Source organism: Equus quagga, chromosome 8 (genome assembly GCF_021613505.1).
Source record: "Equus quagga isolate Etosha38 chromosome 8, UCLA_HA_Equagga_1.0, whole genome shotgun sequence".
NCBI classification, from domain to species: domain Eukaryota; kingdom Metazoa; phylum Chordata; class Mammalia; order Perissodactyla; family Equidae; genus Equus; species Equus quagga.
In genome coordinates this window covers 114,560,546-114,585,711 of record NC_060274.1, presented here as the reverse complement: position 1 = coordinate 114,585,711, position 25,166 = coordinate 114,560,546, and the positions used below count along the sequence as shown (strand labels likewise).

At 36.9% G+C, this 25,166-nt stretch overlaps 1 protein-coding gene across 1 annotated transcript in view; it reads left to right on the top strand.

Moving 5' to 3' along the window:
• The first annotated feature begins 7,468 nt into the window (after positions 1-7,468).
• Positions 7,469-25,166, top strand: part of MTPN (myotrophin) — a 57,343-nt gene continuing 39,645 nt past the window's right edge. Inside the window, exon 1 of the mRNA XM_046669865.1 lies at positions 7,469-7,819. Coding sequence (XP_046525821.1) covers positions 7,748-7,819 — 72 coding nt within the window. The 5' untranslated portion in view covers positions 7,469-7,747. The remainder of the gene's footprint in view (positions 7,820-25,166) is intronic.

Sequence of the window (25,166 nt, the reverse complement as noted above, 5' to 3'; positions counted from 1 at the left end):
AAACTAAGCCCAAAGTTAGCAGAAGAAAAGAAACAATACAGTTTAGAGCAGACAAATTAATAGAGAATAGGAAAATAGAAAAGATTAACAAAACTAAGAGTTGGTTCTTTGAAAAGATAAACAACATTGACAACCTTTACTTAGACTAACCAAGAAAAAAAGAGAAAGGACTCAAATAAAATTAAAAATAAAAGAGGAAACATTACAACAAATAGCATAGAAATACAAAGGATCATAAAAGACTACCACGAACAATTTATACACCAACAAATTGGACAACCTAGAAGAAATGGATAAATTCCTAGAAACATACAACCTAACAAGACTGAATCATGAAGAAATAGAAAATTAAGCAAATCAACAATGAGTAAGAAGAACTGAATCAGTAATCAAAAACTTCCCAACAAAGGAAAGCCCAGAACCAGGTGGTTTCAGTGGTAAATTTTACCAAACACTTAAAGAAGAGTTAATACCAACCCTTCTCAAACTCTCCCAAAAATTATAAGAGAAAGGAACTCTCAAACTCATTTTACAAGGCCAGCATTACTTGTATATCAAAGACAGAAAGGGAGACAACAAGAAAAAAAAATAAAGGCCAATATCCCTGATGAATTATGGATGAAAAATGCTTAACAAAATACTAGCAAACTGAATTCAACAGTACGTTAAAAGACCATACATCATGATCAAGTGGGATTCCTCCCTGGGGTACAAGAATTGTTCAACATACACAAATCAATCATGTGATAAATCACATTAATAGAATGGAAGATAAAAATTATATGATCATCTCACTAGATGCAGAAGCAGCATTTGACAAAATTCAACATCCTTTCATTATAGACACTCTCAGCAATTGGGTATAGAAGGAACTTGACTCAACATAATAAAGGCCATATATGACAAGCCCACAGCTAACATCATGCTCAATGGTGAAAGCTTTTCCTCTAAGCCAAGTGAGCCCAAATTCACTACCTTTATTCAACATAGTACTAAAAGTCCTATTCAGAGCAATTAGGTAAGAAAAAGAAATAAAAGGCATCTAAATTAGAAAGGAAGAAGTAAAATTGTCTCTGTTTTTAGATGAAATAATCTCACATAAAGAAAATCCTGAAGATTCCACCAAAAAACTGTTAGAACTAACCAATGAATTCAGCAAAGTGCAGGATACAAAATCAACATACGAAAATCAGTTGTGTTTCTCTCTCTCTCTCTCTCTTTTTTTTTTTTGGTGAGGAAGATTGGCCCTGAGCTAATATCTCTTGCCAATCTTCCTCTCTTTTTTTTCTTCTCAAAGCCCCAGTGCATAGTCATATATCTTAGGTGTACATTCTTCTAATTCTTCTATGTAGGATGCCACCTCACCATGGCTTGACAAGGGATGCTAGGTCTGCGACGAGGATCTGAACTGGTGAACCCCAGGCTGCTGAAATGGAGTGCACGAACTTAACCATTATGCCACCAGGCCAGCCCCTAGTTGCATTTCTATACACTAACAATAAACTATCTGAAAAAGAAACAAAGAAAGCAATCCCATTCATAATAGGATCAAAAACTATAAAATACTTAAAAATAAATTTAACCAAGAAGGTGAAAGACGTATACAACTCAAAATTATAAGGCAGTGGTGAAAGAAATTGAAGAAAACACAAACAAATGGGATAATATCCCATGTTCATGGATTGGAAGAATTAACGTTGTTAAAATGTTCATAGTACCCAAAGCCATCTATAGATTCAATGCAATCCCTACCAAAATTCCAATGGCATTTTTTAAAAATCCTAAAATTAGTATTGAACCACAAAAGATCTTGTGTGCAATCAAGAAAAAGAAGAACAAAACTGGAGGCATCATACTTCCTGATTTCAAACTATATTACAAAGCTATAGTAATCGAAACAGTATGGTACTGGCATAAAAACAGACCAATGGAACAAAATAGGGAGCCCAGAAATAAACTCACACATACATAGTCAACTAATATTAGATAAGGAAGCCAAGAATATTCAATAAGGAAAAGATAGTCTTTTAAATAAATGGTGTTGGGAAAACTGGATGGCCATATGCAAAAGAATGAAATTGGACTCCTATCTTATTCCACTTACAAAAATTAACTCAAAATGGATTAAAGACTTAAATATAAGATCTGAAATCATAAAACTCCTAGAAGAAAACACAGGAAAGATGCTCCTTGACATTGGTCTTGGCAATATTTTTTCGAGATGACACCAAAAAATTCAGGCAACTGTGATGAGAAAAATAATTCTCTAGAAAAACAACTTTTGTTTTTCTGAGTTGCTGCCTAGGCATTTTACAGTATAATAACATGCTCACACCCAGAGTCAGAACGTTTAGATAAGGACCTGAGCTTAGGATTCCAGTCATAAATTCCCACTTTATTTTTCCTGGGGCACATTTTTAAATAACCACTTCAACTTAAGCCCCAGAAAAGTTAGTGACCTCTGCCCCAACTGCCTTATAAGTAATAGGTGATTGCTACCTTGCTTTCTTATCTCCTGCTCGCTTATGACCCGAGACAGAGGACCGCCCTTCCCCTGGCTCATTGCACCCTTTTGCTTCTGGGATCTGTAAGTAACAAATCTTGTGACTCTACTTCCTTTGCATGGGTCCCCTGAAACTGTGTCTTCAATCAAAACGACTTCATGGGTTTCACTTCCCCAAAGTGGGACCTCAGATGCTGAGGGAGCTACCTGCCACCCCTACCTTTGTAGTTTGTACCTCTGCATTCAGCCAGGTCATAATCTGTATATTCTTAATTCAATATACCATGTCTGGCTTCTCAGCACAGCAACAAAAGCAAAAACCAACAAGTGGGACTACAACAAACTAAAAAGGCTCTGCACAGCAAAAGAAACAATCAACAAAATGAAAAGACAATCTATGGAATGGAAGAAAATATTTGCAAATCGTATGTATGATAAGGGGTAATATTCAAAATGTTTAAGTAACTCATATAACTTAATAGTAAAAAACTCCAAATAATCTAACTAAAAAATGGCCAGAGGCTCTGTACTGACATTTTTCCAAAGAACACACACAAATGGCCAACAGGTATATGAAAAGATACTCAAAGTCACTAATCATCAGAGAAGCACAAATCAAAACCACAATGAGATATCATTCACACCTGTTAGAATGGCTATCATCAAAAAGAGATAACAAGTGTTGGTGAGGATGTGGAGAAAAGGGAACCCTTGCACACTGTTTGTAGGAATGTAAATTGGTGCGGCCACTACGGAAAACAGTATGGAGCTTCCTCAAAAATTAAAAATAGAACTACCATATGATCCAGCAATTTCACTTCTGAGTATATATCCAAAGAAAATGAAAACAGGATATTGAAGAGATTTCTCTACAACCATGTTCATTGCAGCATTATTTACAATAGCCAAGACAGGAAACAACCTAAGTGTCCATTGACAGATGAATGGATAAAGAAAATGTGTGTGTGTGTGTGTATACACATATACATTTATACATATACAATGGAATATTATTCAGCCCTCAAAAAGAAGGAATTCCTGCCATTTGTGCCAACAGGTATGAACCTTGAGGATGTTATGTGAAGTGAAATAAGTCAGACAAAGAAAGACAAGTACCGTGTGATCTCACTTATACGGGGAATCTAAAAAAACTGAATAGATATAGAGAGTAGGTTTGTGGTTGCCAGTAGCAGGGAGTGGGTGAAGGTGGTCAAAGGTACAAAATTCCAGTTATAAGACGAATAAATTATGTGGATCTAATGTACAGCAAGGTGACTACATTTAACAATACTGTATCATATATTTGAAAGTTGCTAAGAGAATAAATCTTAAAAGTTCTTACTGCACACACACAAAAAGGTGACTACGTGAGGTGATGACTATGTTCACTAACCATACTGAGGTAATCATTTCACAATATGTGCATATAAGAAATAAACACATGGTACACTTTGAACTTACACAATGTTATACGTCAATTATATAAAGCTGGAGGAAAAGAAATAAAAACATGTCCCCCACACCAAAAGGTTACCAACACGAGCCACCAGCTTTCCACTTTCCAGCCTCTTCTCCTAGAGCTACAAGTTTACAGGGTACATTATGTGCCTTCCACGCATCACCATGCTATCACAAGAGATTGCTTTGCCAAATATTTCACTCCTGTGACTATGAGTCACTATCCTCATAGCTTCTACTATCTCTTCCCTTGTTATGTACCACCTAGCCCCTAAGCCAATGCCATCTATATAAGGTTTTTCTTCCACTAACACCTCCCTTCTGACAATAATTTCTCTATTAGTCAGAAGATTGGCTCAGTGTTGCTGCAGTAATAAACACCAAAATCTCAGTAGCTTGAAACGATAAGAGTTTAATTTTCCTCCATACTACATGTCCATCATGGGACGGCAGGGGAGCTCTGCGCATTGTGGTCACTCAGGAACCCAGCCTGACTGTGTCACTGCTGTCTCACATGTTGCTGGTTGCTGTAACAGAGGGGAAAAGAGCTCTGAAGGGTCTTGAATTGGCAAGTCTGGAAGTGACTCATATTACTGCTGCTCACAACTAATAGGCCAAAATTAGTTACATGACATTACTCAACTACAAGGAAGCCAGGAAAAGTAATCCTCTCTTGTGTCCAGGATGGCAGACAAAAGGAAATAATTTGTTGAACACCATAAATACCTACCAAAATAGACAAAAAAATAATGAAAATATTCGTGATAAGTGATGTGAAGGGGAAAAAGCTGGGTTATATGGTAAAAGGAACTGAGGGACCTATTTAAAGTGGGTGGTCTGGGAGGCTTGAAGAGGTAACATTTGCACTGAGACCTCAACAGGCACAAGAAGTGAGCAAGAATTAGTAGAACATTCCAGACAGGAAACAACAAGCATAATGGCCCGAGGCTGGAATGAGCTTGGTTTTTCCTGAACCTGAGAGATGAGATCTGTGGGAACCAAGGAAGCAATGAGACAGGAGGGACCATCAGGGTCATATCAGAGAGGGCCCTGAAGGCCATCGCAAGTAATTAGGATTTTATCCTAAATGCAATAGGAAGCCATTGAAAGGTCTTAGGACAAAAGTGCATGTTTGATTTATGTTTTAAAAAGGTAATTCTGGTTATGTGGGAAATTACTTGGAAAAGGGTAGGAGTGAAAATGGGTAGACCAGCTGGGAGACTACTGTAGCGGTGCAGACTGAAATGACAGTGGCGGAGAAGGGGTGTCTAAGGGCGATAGTCAGTAGTGAAGATAGCAAGAAGTGAACCATTTAAGATACATTTTGAAGGAGTTACTAATGGATTGAATATCAGGGAAAGAATGGGAAAGGCAGGAGTTATTTACAACTCCCATTTTCAAAGATAAACAAAGCCAGACACTAGTAAAGTGGTAAGGACAGATTTTTTTCAGTAATAACTATCACAATAGGGAAAAGAGCCTAGTGTGAACTGAACTCAATTTCAATTTGTACAGAGGTGAATGAGTGTTTTAAAGAGAGAATGAGGGAGTAGGGAGGGGGGCAGGTAGGGCTCAGCAAAGTCAGAGAAGTGACAAATAGAGGAGGTTAGGCAGTGGAAGTGATGGGGCCAGCTATGTCTGCTAGCTGGCAATTATCCAAGTTAGGATTCTACCCTCCTATAGAGACTGGAAGACAGAGGCCCTATCCTCAGGCGTTGGCTGGAACAAACACTAAACAAAATTTGGGCAGCTTTGAGTTTTCTCAAGCTGGCACTTTAAGGAGGACTAGGGTCATTTTAGGAATGTGGCCTTGAGCAGTTAGGAACCATGTTAGTGTTTGTTCAAGTCTTTATAGACCAAGGTTTGAGGCCTACTTGAGAAGAGGGCTCAGAGGAGCCTGGTTTGAGTTTGGTGAATGAGAGCATCTTTGTCACCATGTTTTTGGTTTTAGTGATACGGTGGTTACTCGTGTCATTCACAGAGATGGGGAAGTCTAGGGAAAAACTAGGTTTAGAATCTAGAGGAGACCAAATCCTATTTTGGGCACGCTAAGTTTGAGACGTTCAAATGGGTAAGAAGTTAAATATAAGACGAGATCACAAAGGAGAAGTCTGGGCTAGATATAGAAATCAAGAGCTGTGAGTATTATTTCACTCAAAGATCACACAGGTGAGAGTGTGAGGTAGAGAACAGATAGGGACTCCAGGATTTGCCTAACAAATTCCTCCTTGAGATTTGTTTCCGGAAATATATCACCATTTATATTTCTATTTGTCAGAAAGCAGAATCAAGAGAATATCAATCAAGGTAGTCGTTCGATATTTGGAGATTTTTCTTTTGATTTAAAATCTCTATTTGCTATTTCTAAATGATAACAAAAAATTTACATTTATTGAACTCTATTGTTAGCCCCGTTTAACACATGTGGAAAACTAAACAGAGGTGGGTTAACTAACATGCCAGAGGTGGCACAAAATCAGTAAGCATTGGGTCTTGTATTCAAAACTAAGCAATCTGGTTCCAGAGTCTGTGTTCTCAGCCTCTATATACTACATGGCAAGCATAGTAAAGTAGCTTGGTTTGTTTAGTGGCTCATAGACAACAGACTTTATATATACATATAACAGTTTCAGTAAAGAGTTTTTACTGGATCTCTCTATGTTCATGTGTGCATGTCTGGATTATTAAGGTTGAGGCACAATTCTTCTGGTGGCTATGCCCCAAACTCTTTGAAGAGTAGAACTGACTTCACTAGAACAGTGCTGAAGCTTCAAATCATTAGAACGAAATGAACACAAAATTTTAAAAACAAATTGTACTGGACAGTTAGGTTTGCTCTGCCCTATGGCATTAAACAGAATTCCTATTCCTGGATATCATTTGCTTGTCACAGAGATGAGGAAAATTTCTTCCCCAGCACACACTAAAGTTTTTCCCTCTACAGAACATTATACATAGTATAGACCCACTGACTTCACACTGTTGTCTTGAGTACTCAAGAATTCCTTGAGGACAGGAATTGTTTTATTCCATCTGTCTTACTATATCCTTGAGGCCCAGCAGAGGCTGGCACGTAATAGGAGCCCAAGGGAGGCTTGATAGCGGAGGAAGGGAGGAAGAGGAGAGAGGGAGGGAAGATAGGAGACAGGAGGGAAAGAAAATAAGGGAAGGAACTCAAATCAAACACTCCTATTGGACACTTTTGGAAGGTGAGCAAGACGCCCTCCAAGGTTGTGTTTAAAAAAAAGTTTTTCCCATTTATGGTGCGCAGAAACGTCCCGATCCCCTCTAAAACACTGTATCTCTCCACTTGCTCTCTGCCCTTCCTGACCTCCAACCGCCTTCCCTGGCCTCCTGGCCCAGCTCTCTCCTCCCGCTCCACCCGTTAGCAAACCAGCCTAGCCACTGCGCCTGCGCACGCGGGCGCTCCGCCGCGGGGCCGTCGGGGCGGGGTCCGGAGAGGGGCGTTCCGCCGGGGGAAGAGGAAGAGGAAGTTGGGGGAGGGTCCTAGCGGGGAGTGAACCGGAAGTGTAAGCGCTCCTGCTGTTGTTCGCCCAGGCGGAACCTGTTCTGCTGGGCCTGGTGGCCGCAAAAGAACTTTCTTTCTCCCGCCCTAACGGTCGCTGCGGCCAACTGCCTCGCCCGCCTGGCAGCCTACCCCGCCTTCCCTTCTTCTCCTCCCCGGCTCCGCGCGGCCCTGTCTCTCTCTCGCCCGGCGGCATCCGCTTGCCGCTGCCACCGCCTCCTCGTCTTCTGCCCGGCCAACTGGCCCGCCCTGCTGCAGTGATGTGCGACAAGGAGTTCATGTGGGCCCTGAAAAACGGAGACTTGGATGAGGTGAAAGACTATGTGGCCAAGGTAAGCGGGATGAGTGGAGTGGGAGAACACGGAGGTGGGATGGAGATGAGGCTGAGGAGGCTGATGGGCGCTGTGCTGGCAGGGGTGGGGGTGGGGGTGGGGGGCGGAGAGACATCCGGGATGGAGGTGGTACGCGGAGAGAGGGGACTCAGGCAGCGTCTAAACTGAAAGAAGGGTGCTGATAACCAGGTCCTGTGTCGGGTAACTGCCGTGGTGATACAGTCAGGCTCCTCTGGCCGCCCTGACCCCTGGGGGGAAAGGGAGGAGTGGTAAGCCGCTCTTTTCGCGGCCCTTTTGAACACTCATTCTTTGAGTCTGGCCCTCTTCTACGCTAGAGTTCTTTAAATCTTTCTTTGAATGAGATAATTCTCCATCTTGGACCTGCCCATTATTGAAGGAAGTAACCTAAGTGATTAGAATCAGAGGAACGTTTTATTTAACTTGGGGCCTGTTATGAGTTCAGAGTGTTCATTGACCGTGAAAAAGAGTACCCAAAATAGCAATAGTTAAAATTCTGACACTTGGTATCACTCCACTGTGAAGTCTTAACTTTGGGTGTGGTCTTCCTGTCCCCTGTTTTAACAAATACGTGTTTGCTTCAAGTGGTAAGATTGTCACTTAGCATCTGAGAGTGTTTAAGATAACTGAGTGGTTTTCAGACAACCATGTTTTAACCTCAGTTACTCCATCTTTATCCTTGATGACATCTGAAATGCTGCGTGTGTAATGAATAGTAATGCAGTTTAGTCACAGTATATTTGGGGGTAAAATCATGATGAAGAAAGCTAGTCTATAACCTAAATCCAGAATGTGAAACTGAACCCACATTGTGGTGGAGTGGTAAACTTAAAATTCCAAGCTGGCCTGCCTTTGGACCCTGACACTGTGCCTTTTGTAATTATGAGAGAACTTAATTAATTATGAGAGAACATCTGATTTTAATATGATGATAATCTAAAAAGAAATCTTCCAAAAGTATAACTTATGACATAATCATGGAAGGCATCTTGCTTCTAAAAAGTGTAACTTTAAGGACATAACCATGGAGGGCATCTTGTTCATCTTCTAAAAGTGTGAGAACCCAATCTAGGTTTTGGTTCTGCAAAGAATATGACCACTGGTATGGTGCTCTGTTTTTGCTTCAGAGATCTGTGTTAGGAAGCAAGTAAGCAGAAGCAGAACTTCTTAAAACTTGCAGGATTGTGCAAGGCAAGCGGCTGATAGTTCTTACTGTGTTTAATACCATTACAATTTCGACTTTTTGCATGCACGTTATCTGCTAAGTTGTTATTTGCAATGGATCTTTAGGACGCTGTTCACTGCCTTCTCAGCTAGTGGCGGTCTGAAGCCTGACTTATTGAATGTTTCAGTATAAGATTAAAGGGAAGAAATTACTTGAAACACTTCAGTCCATGGTACACTTTCAGTGATGGGACATTGCAGAACTCTGGAAGCGAGTGGGCCTTTGTTTTTCTGTTATGGAGGAACCTAGGCTATTTGATGTACTCGAAATATGAAAAGTTGGTAAGTACTGAGCTTACAGCCACAAAAATAACACAATTTATATAGTGTCTTCCTGATACATTATTTTATATCATCTTTGTGAATCTTGTAAAATAAGTCCTTTTGTTAGTCCCATTTTACAGATAAGATTACTGAGAGGCAGGGTACTTAAGGAAAAAAACCCAAAGTTATAGAGATAACAAATGACAGAGCCAGAACTTAGACTTTTAACTACTCCACTGGAGTCTCTCACAGTTAAAATGTAATTATGAAAGCATATGGTACCAAGATTTCTGGTAGGACGTTCCCAAGGTCCACATTCAGGCAGATAAATTATGTACAGAGTTCTCATTCACACAAAAACATTTATGTAAAGATATGTGCCAATAATGTTGGATTAATTTATTTTCATTTAGTTTTTAAATTAGATCATTATGTTCAGTTTGATTTTGTTTTTTCTCTATTACTACCATACTGCTTTCTCTCATTAACCAAAAAGATGGGCGTAAGAGGGAGGAGAAACATTCAAAGAAAAGTAAAAGGAAGTATTAAGAACTAGTTTATCCAAAAAGGTTTGACTGTAATGTAATCCTATGAACAGGCCATTGAGCTTTTTTCTTTCTTAGTTTTTATTAACTTGAATTTCTTCAAGTATCTTTGCTTTGTTAATGAAAAATAACAAAAATGAAAACGATCAAAAACTGGCACTCCAGTTTTTATTGACTGAACTCCCTTATTGTGCCTGTTCATACTCTCGAGTCCTTGTAGTTTCTTCTGCTCAGCAGCCATCTTTCCTGCTTATTCATTGACTCACCTTTTCATCCACCAGTTTATGAACGCTCATTATTTTCTAAGTTTATGTAGTATGTATTTATCTGAGTAACTGTGTAGAAAGAAAATACATAAAGAAACATTGGGACTTGTCTAATTTTCCTTCTAAGGGGTGAGAGACTTTAAAATACTCTCCTCAGTACTCCTGTGAAGATCTCCCGCATTGTTAACATAGAAGAATGGACCTGTAGGTGAAACATTTTAGTGTTTTCCCTTTTTTAAATTAATATTTTGTAAAAACCCATAATAATCCATAATAGTACTTTTCTACCTGTCTCTGACTTCTGTTCAGAAATCTGAAATATGGATAAGCATAAATTGTTGGTTTGGGGTGAGTTCTTGAACTCCAAAAAATCAGTTTAGAGTTCCCAAACCATTGAAAATTGTATGTTTCTAAATGTAAAAAAGCAGCATATAAAGAAAAATTTAGATTATTTCCATATTAAATATTTATAATACTAAAACATCAGTTTGGCCTCTTGACAGACCTAAAGACCATGTTTAGTTAATTCATTCATTTTTATTGGGCACCTTTCAGGTTCCAAGCCAGTCATGATAGTGAAGAAGTTGGACACAATGCTCAGGAAACTTCAGCATCTATATATTATAAGTAACATCTCACTTACATAAAATTCTGTTTGTCCATTTGGAAAACAAGTGAAAGCTAGAAAGTATAATATTCATGAGCAGTGACAGTAGATATTCATCAGCTCGTTTTTGACCTATATCCTTCCTCTAGTGACCTTATTTTTGTGTTTGTTTTCCATTTCTGCCTTTATGTTAATTTCTCCCAAAGGCGTTAATTCGGCCCTTACGTGAGCTCCGGACTCCCTAATGGATAATTCTGTTCAGATAAATTCCAAATGGAACTCACATTTTCTTCTCAAAAACTGTTTTTGTTGTTTCTATTTTGTGTAATGACGTCTTGACCTAACCATTTGCCCAAACTAGAAATTGGGGAATTTTCCTGAATTTCTGAGTGTTGTTAAGACCCCTTTCTTAGTCTCTCTCACCCATTCCTTACTCTTCATTCTTATTGCTGCTGCTTTAGGTTACTTGCTGCTGCTTTGCCTCCTGGACTGTGTTTTCCTTGACTGTGGTTTTCCCCTCCTTCCCGGTCACCTTGCACAACTTAGCTGGAGGGATTTCTCTGTAATGTGAATCTGAGTGGTATCTTTTTTCACCCAGCCTCCTTTGCTGCCCTTAAAATACTTTGTGATTCCCTATTACTTATTTTTAAAAGGGCCAACTCCTCCTTGGTTTGGTATCCCAGGCCGTTACGATCTGGCCTGTGCCTGCCTTTCTGAACTCCCCTCTCTATACATGCTCTGCTCCAGCCTGTGCCATGCTGTTTCTGACTTGTATATCTTTACATGTACTCTTTCATCCTACTTGACCAAGTCTGCCCACCTCCATCCTAACCCTTGACCTGGTGAGCTTCTATTTATCTTCTTAGTTTAGATATCGCTTCTTCCAGAAAATTATTTTGACTTCAGACAGAGTGCTACTTCTTTTACTGTTTCACTTATCTAGTTGCTGTGATTTGGTTGACATGTCTGTGATTAGGCTCTGGGTCTCTGGAGAGTAGGTACTATATTCTTTTTCATCTTTGTATCTCTAGTATGGTGCCAAGGAATTTCACACATTAAAAGCATGTGTTCCAAGTAAGAAATTCTTTTTCATTCTTAGCTTAGCTACATTTCAGCTACTTTATTAGTTATATAATAATAATTACCATTGACAGGATGACTTATATTGCCAGGTACTAGAAAGCATTCTGCAAGATTTTTACGTAAGTTTTCATTTGCTTTTTACCACAGAGTTTCAGTATAGGTAATAGTACTCTCATTTTAAGGATGAGGAAATTGAAGTTTAGAGAAGTTAAGTAACTTAACAAGGTCACAGAGTATCATAACTGGGTTTTAAACCCAGAGCTGTCTGAATCTGCAGCCCATATTTTGTTCACCGTATCAGTCTGCCTTGAAGTGGTTATCTGGTTTCTTAGCTCACAGTAGCTTAGCATCAGCACATTAAGAAAATGAGAAAGGGGCTTGCAAGAGGCAAATACAACAAGTTATCTCTGACTATGAATAAAGACATAGAAAAATGGCTACAATTTAAAAAAATTTAACTGTAACAATTTGGAAATAATTAGCACAGAGACAGCATCTGTATTGTCTTTAAATGTCGTCAGGGGCTATCTTCGCTTAAGGTGTGTCTGTTAAGAGACTGATTGCTTGATAGCGTGTAAAAACCATTTTGTATTTATAGTCACACATAATCTTATAATGTATATTTGTAATTATGGTCCTATACAGTACAGAAAAAGTTAAATTGTGATTATTTGCCTTAAGAAGAAACAAAAGTTAACTGGAGTATTGAGATTTCTATTCAGGATGGTTTAAATTAAACAGCAATTTTTTCAAAAAGTTTGTTCTTAAAATTTTGTATATTTGAGCACTGTGATGCCATGTACAGGTATAATTTTATTTAGGTGTCACATCGATCTGTGAGCTTAGTTAATATTGTTAGCCCCATTTTAGAGATTTTAGAGATGAAGAGACTGAGGCAAAGATTAAATAACTTGCCCAAAGTCACAAAACTCTTGAGTAGTGAGACTGAGTTTTGAACTCAGTTTCTCTGACTTCAAATTTGAATCTCCCTGCTCTTATTCTTCAGCGTGCCATTGACCTTCATTTCTCAGTAATGCTAGACAACACAAGGGGTTCTGCATTTTTGAGGATATAAGTGTTAAAAATAATCACAGCAGCCGGGTGGCGCAGCAGTTAAGTTCACATGTTCCGCTTCGCTGGCCTGGAGTTCGCCAGTTGGGATCCCGGGTGTGGACATGGCACCACTTGGCACACCATACTGTGGTAGGCGTCCCACCTATAAAGTGGAGGAAGATGGGCACGGATGTTAGCTCAGGGCCCGTCTTCCTCAGCAAAAAGAGGAGGATTGGCAGCAGATGTTAGCTCAGGGCTAATCTTCCTGAACAAAACAAAACAAAACAAAACAAAAAATAATCACAGTGGAACGGTAGTCATCCGGTTAGACTACTTAGAGGTGAGCTTTGTGATAGATTTTGAGGATCTGACTCTCGTAGAGGTAAATGCTTGAGAGTTGTATTGATAAGTACTCCTTTATGATCTCCAGCAGGTCTGATATATGTTCTCTCTTGTTTACATGTGCTTCTGTTTCACTTGCTGTGAAACACTATACATCAGGTCTCCAACTTCCCTTTCTCTCTGGTTTCCATTCCTTCTCCAACCCCCATTCTAATTACATCTACCTTTGACACTCTGGTAGGTTTGAAAAGTAGTAATTGTGCACCGTTTGAGAGGATAGGATCTCTTGAAGCTGAGAAAAGTATGAACTCTAATTTTTAGAAACTGTAAGACTTACTGGGATCACTTTTCACTTTGCTAATAAAATAGGCAATTTAAAAGAGGTCCTAATTCAGTCTATCCTGGATTTATTAGTTTTATGCAGTTTGCTTTTTTTCCTTTCTTTTTTGAATTATCAGTTTCTTTGTTTTCATAAAAATTTGTCACTGTGTTACGCCCTTTCTACAGCAGGGCTGGTGACCCAGTCAGAAAGAAGATATGGTAGTCCCCCCTTATCCATGGTTTTGCTGCCCACAGTTTCAGTTACCTGTGGTCAGCTGTTGTCCAAAAATATTAAATGGAAAATTCCAGAAATAAACAATTGATAAGTTTTAAATTGTGCGCCATTCTGTGTAGCATGATGAAATCACCAGGTGTCCCACCCAGAACATGAGTCATCCCTTTGTCCAGCGTATCCACACTGTATCCTCTACCCGCCTGTTAGTCACTTACTAGCTGTCTTGGTTATCAGATCGACTTTGTGGGTATTGCGGTGCTTGTGTTCAAGTCGCCCTTATTTTACTTAATAATGGTCCCCAAGCCAACTTTATTATTAGTTGTTGTTGTTAATCTCTTACTGTGCCTTATTTATAAATTAAACTTTATCGTAGGTGTGTTATGTATAGGAAAAAACATAGTATATATAGGGTTCGGTACTGTCCTCGGTTTCATGCTTTCACTGGGGGTCTTGGAACGGATTCTCCGCAGATAGGGGGAACTACTGTATATCAGTTTGTATGAGATATAGGTACCCTCAGCAGATACAGGAAGTTTAGTATAGATATTTTTTTTAGTCTTTTAATCTTTTTTCTTTGACTGTAAAATAAAGGAAGATCTTTTTATATTGAAAGGCAAGTGTTCACTAAGATGTTTGTAGGCTGTATATAATGTTTTGCTTTGAGATTTTAAACATTATCCTTACACTAGTGCTGACAATTAAAAGTATAATGAATTAAAGCTGATTTAAAAATAATACATGCTTATTATTTAAAAGACAAAGCTGTACTGAATAAATAAAGCGAAACAACGTGTCCCATTGCCCATTCCCCTTACCCAGGTGGTTTCTTTCTTTAAAGTATAGATTTTAGTATGTATTTTTAAGACAGAAAAGTATTAAAAAGATAAAAATTGTCCCATAATCCTTTCTGGATAATTCTTATTAACTTTAAAAAGTGAATTGAATTCAGATACAGATTAAAAAATGTAACAGCTATGGCTCCCTTCCCTAGTCTCTGTGAACAAAGTTAACTGTTCTTAACAGGTTCATGTGATTAATTTCAGGAAAACATTGGAAAAGTCTATACATACTTCTGCACTTTGTTATTTTAAATTTCTTAATAATTTATCTTAGGTTCCATGTTGAACTTTTTTCTCCCATCTCTGCCTCCCTCCCTTTTTAAAATGGTGCATAGTATTCCATTTTATGGATATACCATAATTTCTTTAGTTCTCTATGATAATCATTTTTTTCCAGTTTATTTGTGTAATTAGACAACGTTATTGCGATTACCTCTGTATATAGACCTTGACAACTTTTGAGGCTTTATCTGCATTATCCTCCTGATGAGTTTATCAATTTAGGCACACTCAGTAGCACATGAAACTGCTCATTCCTTCACAGCATCAGCAGCACTGGGCGTCATCACTCTTTTTGGTTTTTGCCATTTGAATAGGTGTAAAATGATATGTTGCTTCAATTTGCATTTTTATAATGAGGAAGTCAAACATCAGAACTTTGTTAGCGTTTGTATTTTCCCCAAATTTCATTTGTGTCTTTTATTCATTTATATATTAGGTAGTTGATCTGTTTTTTATTGATTTGTTTGAGCCTTTTATAAACTAAGGAAGTTAGTTTTTTATAATATGCTTTGCCAACATTTTTCCCAGTTTGTCTCTTGACTTTGTCTATTTTATTTTTGTTCTACAGCAGTGTTTAGTTTTTACATGGTTTAATATATCACTTTTTCTCCCTTTTGTGACTTGGATTTTGTGTCCTGTTTACTGAGACCTATTTCTTCTCCTCTCTAAGATTATAAATAATTTTTATCTTTCTTCTAGAACTACTTTTTTTTGCATTTTTTGCATTTTAGGCATTTGATCCTTATGTACTTTGAGGTAAGGCATGAAATAGGAATATAGTTTCTGCATTTGTTTTTCAACAGTTTGCACACCATTTATTGTATAATTCCTCTTTACTAATCTGAACTCTTATCTTTATCATAAACAGAATTCCGATATGTGTCTAGATTTCTTGCTCTTTTTCTATCCCTTTTAGTATCCATTTTAGTATGGATAGTAAAAGTAGGATGGAGCCACTTTCTCTCTTATGTTTTCTTTAGAGTTTTTGCAAGAGGGTTCCTTTAAGGTTTTTTTCCTTGTTTCCATCATCTCAGAGAAAATATGAGCATTTTTGAACCTACCTCACATTTAACCCATGTCTTCATAAGCATTAAACATTTTTTTTCTGGAATGCTGACATAATGTGATCTGAAGAACATAATGCTTTAGCTTTTAATTCTTTATGAAGTATCTTAGGATAGGAGGATATAATGCACTATGGAAATATTCTGTATCAAAGTATTTGAAACAGTGAAGTTGTGTTTAGGTAATCAGACCACAGCTACATCAAAGGCCACCTTGTAATGAGAAATATGGCTGAAAGTAATTTTTTACAACTGAATCTTTACTATATAAATAGTTCTGATAAGGTTGGAAGCTTGACTTTTTTTTTTTTTTTAATCTATAAAACATTACAAGGGTGGAGAGGAGCTATGATTACTGAAAGCAATGAGAGAAGAAACAAAAACAGGAGAAGCTGACCCAGGAAAATGAAGGGGCAAAGAGTCATGTTGCCTTAAAGTTCCAGAGGCCTATACAGTAATTAATATGTATAAACGTAACCTTGAGCTTCAAGAAAAGTTTAAATTTGGCCTATTTGTCTCTTATTTAAAAAGTCAGAGATATGTAAGATATATTTTGGAACGATTTCTATTTGCCTGTATAAAATAATGGAGATTTTGATAAAATAACATTTTGATACTTAGGTCTAAATTCTTGGCTATCTGAGAAATTTAGATACCAAAAGAAAAGGTTGTAGATAATAAACATTTTACCCATAGTATAAAAGAAGCTATAACACTGTCCTTAGGGAATTTGAAATTTCGTTGTTGGTTTAACCATACTGTAGAGATTAAACGTCTTCACTTTGGAATTAAACCCTCCAGCCCTGACCATCTTATTAACTGGATCAATTTGAGTGATGAGTTAAACTGCTAAGAACTTGAGTTTCCTCAATTAGGGAAAATGGGGATAATAATAATAAAACCTACTTAATATATGTAAACTGGGTACCAGTTTTCTTGGCATATGGTGAGTGCCTATAAATGTTAGCCATTGTTACTAATAATAATAACCATAAATTTGTCCAGAAGCAAAGCTACTTAAAGATCATCTAGTCCACCTCCCTTATTTTGTAGATAAAGGAAAATTAGATGTTATAGGGCTTGACCCAGATCATACTGCTTATTAAGATTAGGACTGTAATTCAATTTTCCTGAACCTGAACAGGGTTTTTTCACTACATGAAGGTGTTTTCTAATAAAGTGCTTTATACTAGCTGTTACCTCTGTTGGAATATTCTTTTTTGCCCCACCCCATCTTCTTGGTAAATTTCTGCTTATTTTTAAAGTTTTTGTTCTGTGTGGCATTCCTTGACTATTTATGCAGTTAATCCCTCATTTGTGCCAATCTGGTATCTAACATAGAGCTTTCTTAATGTGTTTATACTCCAGTGTAGAAGTTTCTTAAACTTGACAGCTATGGGCTCCTGGCTTGATGGCCATGTCCTTGGACTTGAATTTGAAAAACAGTGGCTTTGGAGACTCAAATCTTGCTCTTTGGAATATGTTTTGAATGTTCAAAAAAGTTTTATCTTAATGACTGCCTAAAAAAACAAAGGTGCATGTGTTGTAGTGGATCACTTGTTACCTCTCAAACTTGAGAACTCAGAGACTCGCCTCCCCAGAATATTCCTGCAGATCTTGATTTAAGATACAGTGTTGTAGCTGGGCATTTGTCTTCTCGGAGGTGGTTCTTCACGGCATTTGAAGCCCCTTCCTGTCTTAGAGGAGTGCCCTGCTGTTATGAATCTTGGCAAAATGCAAGACCTGGTTCCTACCACAGCAAAGCCAAAAAGGACAAATAAATTGCTTTCTTGTGCCCATGCTTAGCAAATGAGCCCATAACCCAAACATAGCTAATTGGGTGCTTTTATCTGGAGCTGATATAGAGACTTAGGCACAGTAACGGATGTCGTGGCAGCGATAAAACATCCAGTTTCCAAAGAGAAGTAGTGGTGTGCCCATTGTGGCATTTCTTCTGTGCCCAAGTGGTCCTTGTGACAGCTTTTGATTTTATTCTTGCTTTTAAGTCCCCTTGGTTCCTGCCCATTTACTGAGTGTTCTTCAACTTTCCCAGCAATTTGGAGAGCTACTTTTGATATTTGTTTAATGCATTATATTTCTGTTAATCAGTGTGAATTGGTTTCTGTTGCTTGCAGTTAAGAACTCCGTATTAACTTTTACCTACCTGTCTCCCCTGTTGTGCTGTGAGCTTTTTGAAGATAGAAATTATCTTTGTATTTCCAGTATTTATTACATTGTCTCTTATCTGCCATTTAGCCTATTTAAATCTGGATTGAATTGATATTTCTAGGAACTAACCCTTCCTTTGTTGTTTTCCCGTATAACTCCTTGTAACAGATGTTTAGTGTAAATGATTTTCATTCATTTTCTTTCTTCAGAATTGCTCTAATTTTTCAAAGTCTGTTTTAAACTCAGTGTACTGTGTCCAACTATTTCACACTACTACAATAATTATGAAATAGAGGCATACCTCAGGGATATTGTGGGTTCAGTTGTAGACCACTGCAATAAAGGAAATATTACAATAAAGCAAGTCACGCAAACTTTTTGGTTTCCCAGTGCATATAAAAGTTATGTTTACACTATAGTCTGTTAAGCCTGCAGTAGCGTTATTTCTAAAAAAAAAAAAAAGTACATACCTTAATTAAATAGTACTTTATTGTTAAAAATTGCTAAGCATCATCTGAGCCTTTAGCAAATCGTAATCTTTTGCTGGTGGAGGGGCTTGTAAAAAACACAGTATCTGTGAAGCAGGATAAAGCAAAGAGCAATAAAACAAGGTGTACCTATACAATAATAGCAACAATAGTTGTATAAATATAACACCAGCTTCCACTTGTTACCTCTCATGGCCATCATTTTAGAATTTCAGTTAAGAATTTTTAAAACCATACAGTCTCAGTAAAAGTAAAGATAGTTTTTATGCTTGTTTCCTTGTGAGGAATAAAAATCATTGCTTTTTCATTGTTATTAATAAACAAATACTAAAACCTATAATTAATACCACATTACTTATAACAATATAAAAACATGTGAACCATCAAACCAATAAAATGAAAAGCTTTCTAGCTGCAAGCTAAGTCCTTAGATAACACCTTTATTATTTATTTTAAAGCCCTATATAGAAGAGTAATTAGTCATGTACCACAGAACGATGCTTTTGTCAACAACGAACCGCATATAGATGGTGGTCCCTTAAGATTAGTACCACGTAGCCTAAGTGTGTAGTAGGCTATACCATGTAGGTTTGGGTAAATACGCCCTGTGATGTTCGCACAACGACGAAATCGCCTAACGATGCATGTCTCAGGCCATATCCCCGTTGTCAAGCAACGCATGACTATGCTTTCACTTTGGATTGCAGGAGACCTGGATTTGACTCCCAACCCCAGCACTTGTTAACCTTGACCAAGTTATTTAATTTTATCAAACCTCAGCTTTCTCATATGCAAATAGGAATTATAGTCGTACTCAATTCATGTTTTATCTAATTTTTTTTTTTCTGTTTTATCTCCCCAAACCCCCCCTGTACACAATTGTATGTATCTTAGTTGCAGGTCCTTCTAGTTGTGGGATGTGGGACGCCACCTCAGGATCCGAACCCTGAGCCGCCACAGCGGAGCACATGAACTTAACCACTCGGCCACGGACCTGGCCCCTCATCTAATTTTTGAAAAGATAGTGAATGTAAAATTCAACAAAGCCATGCTTAACACATTGTAACTGTATAGTAAATATTTGTGGTGTTGTTTCTGTTTTGATCCTTTCCTAAGAGGAGGCTTAAAGAAGCCAAGGCTCTCTTAGGCCTTGTGAGTCATATGGTCCCTATCACAATTATTCATCTCTGATGTTGTGCAAAAGCAGCCATAGATGATATGTAAACAAATGAGCATGTCTGTATTCTGATAAAACTTTATTTACAGAAACAGGCAGCAGGCTGGATTTGGTCCATGGGTCATAGTTTGCTCACCCTTGTACAACATTAAAGTTACAAAAACTAGGTTTTCTAATAAACTAAATTTCATTTCTTTCTCCTCGCATTTTTGAGGTCTAAAATAATTAAGATGTATGGTCAAATATAAAACTTATTTTGGGGATCAGCAATTTCCAAAACTATGGTTTAGGAATCTTTATGGTTTAAAGATACTAAACTGTAAGGAAAAGCAAGGAATGGAAAGCCATGTTTGGATGGGGGAAGAGAAGGAGAGATGTTGAATAAAATTTTCTAAAAGCAAAAGCATAGAGTCTCTATAGTAAATATGAACTTCAGGCAAGAGGCCTAGAATTATTCCGAAAACTAGGAATCGTTACTTGTAAACGTACAAACAGGAACTAATTTAGATCCTTAAGCTGAAAGGGAATTCTACAAAATCTTTTTGGCTGTCAAAAGTCATCTTTCACCAAAAATATCCCAGAATCATTCTCTCTCCAGCCCTCATGCCAGTCCCATGACCTGGCTTGATTTCCAACTCTAGAAGTGAAAGAGAAGGCTAGAAAGCAACTATACAGATGTGTTAAAAAAAATACAACTATGTAAAAAGGATAGCCTGCTTTAAGAGCCAAGAAAAAGTCATATTTAGTTGCAATATAGAGGAGAATCAATGCTAGAGACCTTCAGATTCAAAATGGAAGATAATGGGAACAGAATGCCTTCATTTTGAGTACTTTATGCCAGATATGGTCCTACATAATAAATTAATATACGTTCAGATATGCATATAATTTAACCTTAACATCTACCCAGCGAAGCTTTATCTTCATTTAATAGTTAGGGAAATGGAAATTAAGTAACTTGTCTGAGCTGCTACAGCTAATAAATGGAAGGACAGGATTTGATTTGACTCATTCCGAAAGAGTATTCTTTTCCCATCATTTGCATTGAAATGTGTTTCAGCACTACAAATGAAATACATAGATGGAAAAAACTGAAGACTAAGTATTATAGTAGATAAAGCATTGAGATTGAACCAGCAAAAGATCAGGAAGAACATACAATTTGAACTGATAAACAGGAATAGAAGTTTTCAGAACTGAAAAAAACGACCCAGGATTGGAAATAGTTCCCATGCCCACCATATTCACAATTAGCAAATGCAAATGAGGAGCAAGACACTCCTAGCTAAAATGATTAACTGTGAAGTCTTTTTTTTTCCTTTTTTAGTCTGTAAGCTTCTGAGCAAAATAATATTAATTTCAAGGGGTAAAATCTTCTTACCTTTAGATTATTTTCATGGTTATACTGGAAAATGGTGAAACAAACCATTCTGTCAAGAATAAAAGATATGAAAAAATATATTCAATTTATCATTCACATATGATGGCAACAGAAAAACAATCTTAAGAAAATATATAACCCCCTTCCCATCAACAGATTTCTACGGATTTCACACCAGAAATCTTAGGGATTAAATTTTTCTTTCTATTCTCTCTTTCTTCTTTCTTGCCTTCTCCTTTCCTTCCTTTCTGCCTCTTCCTCCCTATCATGGGTTTATTTATAGATACAGCCTTGAGGAATGTAAACCATTGGATCATGACACAAGATATTTCCCAGACTACATAAGATTTTAGGAATAAATTCCAACTGTGGTGCCATGAATTAATTTCTTCAAAATGAAGCTACTTTTTGATCCTATTAATCTTTTTTCCAAATTGAGATACTACTACTATGTTTTGAATGGATTTTCTTAATTTTGGTAGTATTTCTTCATATAAATATATGCATTTTGTTAAATTAACATTTTAAATTTTTTACCACCGGTAAAAATTTTAATACTTCACTATTTTCAATTAGAAAATGTCAAAGTGTGAATAATTGCTTTTAAACCTTTCAAAGAAGAAAAGTGTGCTTTTAATAAGAAAATCAGCTATATAAAACTAATTTAAATGATTAAATTAGTCATTTTTTAAAAAAAGCTTAAAGTTCTATGTAGATATATAGATGGGGGAATTTACCATAAGATTTGAGGCCTTACCTGTCATGGGCTTCCATTTAAAAACTTTTTGTTAGTAAGAAAGGTAGGTGCTTAACACCTTTATTGGTTAAAAAAACTTAAAGAATTATCATTACGTTTGCTCTTGAAATTTTTGTAGCTCACATTTTATTTCTTTGACTTCTGTTAGTTCTGTGTGATATTGGTGAGTAAATTAATGAAAATGAACCTATAATTTGAATGTATACCTCAGAACCTTTAGGTTAAGAATCCTAGAGACAGAAATACATAGTTATTGTGTAACTGTGTTAAAAACATAGGACTTTGTTTTATTTTCTAGTTTTCATCCTTAAACAAGATATATGTGTTTTGTTTGGTTTTTACTGTGAACAATTTTTTTTTTTTGTCCAGCTACTTAGCCATCACTACCATTCAAGTGTGTCTTGTAGTAATTTTGTCAGTGAAAATAACTCTCAACTGGGAACATGTCTGAAGTGACTGATCTATTAGATTTTTGAAGGTGATCACTTTGGTTAGGATTGGCCTAATATGGATTTTAACTAGTAATAAGAAACTATTCTTCAGAACAAATTTAAAGTGTTTTATGAGGGTGTGTTATCATATATTATGTTTATTAAACTAGTGCTCATTAAATGATTATTTGTTATGGGTATTATTTTTGTTCATTATTTTGAAATAAGTTCATATTTATAATATTGAAAATTGGATGACTTTTATGTGACAGATCTTTCCTGTTGACTTTGTAGAAAATATGTAGAGTAAGAACAAGTTGATTTTATACTTCTCAGACCTTCTACCTTTCTGTCATGCCATCTTTTTTTTCCTGTTTTGTAAAGTTCCAGATAAAGTATTTTAGTATTATCACCTTTTCTGTTTGCTTTGCCCCTCAGCAGTAGATTATGCATTTGAATCCATAACTATGGTGTAATTTATAACTCTGGTACTCTTTTACCCACTGATGTCACCAGTGCAGTAATATATGATTCTTTTTGGCAAAGTTATAGCCTAAGGTATAAGGACTTTTAACCTTGAGAGGCAGGGGAGAGAGGAGGACAGAGGGAGGGTCGTAGAAGGAGGGACCACAGCATTCATCTGATTCTCAAAAGAATCTGTCATTATAAAAATACTAAACACCACAGTCTTAAGGAATTCTGAATTTGAAATGGGGAAAGATAATACTTAGCTGTAAATGAATTATTGGGGACATTGACTCAACTATACAGAATTTGTTCAGTTTAATAGTTTTGTTGCATTCTGCTATCAGTGAGGTCCAGTATTAATTTACATGCTGTACTACACAATGGTCACACATATGCTAATTTAGTCTACTGTTTGTTAAGGAGCTTTTGAGGGCGCTGGTTTCTTGTGACAGTACAGTATGTACTTATGCCTTAGAACTCAGTTGCAGCAACTTCTCCATCTCTTGGAGATTAAAGGAAGAGAACTGCTTGTTTCTTTTCACTTGAAGAAAGACCTAAAAAAAAAGTTCTCTGCAGGAGTCAGATGGTCATTTCATTTAGAAGTATTATAAAGAATGCTCTCCCATCTGAATGTTTATTATTCAAATGAACCTGATGCTTTATAGTAGAGGCTTATAAGACATACTGGATCTTGTAAATATCCCCACCCAACCACACTTTTGAGATGCATATAAAAGATTTTGCTGTTAAGGTTGGGAAATCTGAAACTATTAAAAACATACCACATATTTGTAAATATGTTTTTATTCCATATTAAAACCATTTAGGAGGGTAGGGAACGCAAAGACTGAAATAAGCTGGGAAAAATCTAGCGAAAGGAAGAGTGAGACATCTAGAAAAATAGAAAAACTAAGCGAACAAGACTCTTACTGACCTACTCTGCATTTGGACTGAGGATATTAAAGATAGAACACTTCATATCACAAAGCCCCTTGAAATGATTTTTTTTCCACCAGTGTACCTAAGCTGTTGCCTTTTCTTTGCCTTAAACTTCCAGAAGCTGTACTTGCAGTGAAGTAGAAAATTTACTCTCTGGGCCATATAAGTGATTAGAACAATAAGAGCCCTAGAATACAGATGAAGCAAACCAAAGATCTGGTACTTGGCCTGTGTTACAAAGTAAACATAACAATAATAATGATAGTCTAATGGCCACCACTTAATGTTAGGTTATTTGCTGAGTGCTTTGTCTATATTTTCTCATTTAATTGTCATAAAAATTTGATTAAAAAAAGACACCATGAAAGATTGTCTTTGAAGATGAGGTAAATGAGATTTGAAGAAATTCAAGTAATTTGCCCATGGTAACCAAGCTGGTAAATGACAGAGCCAGGGTTTGTCTCTAGATCTGTCAGATACCAGAAACCACTCCCATTCCATGAACATGAACATGAGTATTTTTTAAAAGAATTAGGGGGTGGAGGAGGAATAGAGTTTCATTTTTGTTTGTATGACTTAGCACAAACCTGTTGTCAAAAGAGAAACTTTTAGAACCACAGTGACCATAGTCCAGCTCATGCCGAGCGACTTCCAGCTTTTATTTGACCTGATGAACTTTGTCTTTTTGTTCACTTCTGTATTTCTACCACTTAGAATAATGCCTAGCGCCTAGTAGGAACTCATAAGTATTTGTTGCTTGAATGACTGACCAAATAACTGAGAATGAAAAGCTCTTTAAAGTTTCAAGGTCTTATAAAAGATCTAGAGCTGTGTATATCAGAGGAAGAGGAGTTTATATAGAAACAGCTTGCAGTTATCCTCTATCCAGAAGGCAAAATCACGATCAGATTAAGGAATATCAGGTCAAGGTGAAAGTTATTGGCAAAATTTGGAGTCTAAATGGCAGGAAAAGAAGAGTGTACAAAGTCTGAACAGGTAAAAGGGTGTTAGCAGAGACAGAGTTCACCTCCAGTTCACCACTAGTTCACCTCCATCTTGGCAATAGCAAACTGGCGGAAAAGAGGTCTGAATGCGTGCAGGGAGGTAACATCATCATAGGATTTAACTCTTGTCACCCAGTGCATTCAGGGTGTTTGGTGTTCTTAGATGCTTTTAACTACTTCTAAGGTGTGATAAAGGACAAGGAGATCAAATAAAAAATGCCAGGCCACTTTGAGATTATCATGTAAAAAAGTTGTTCATCACTTTGAGCTTCATAATTAAATAATAGTTTAACTTAAATCACTGTAAGACTTCTTTACCTTTGACGTAGAAAGGTAAAGGTATTATTATTTTCATAATTTGTTATTCAAGAGGAAGCAATCAGATCATTA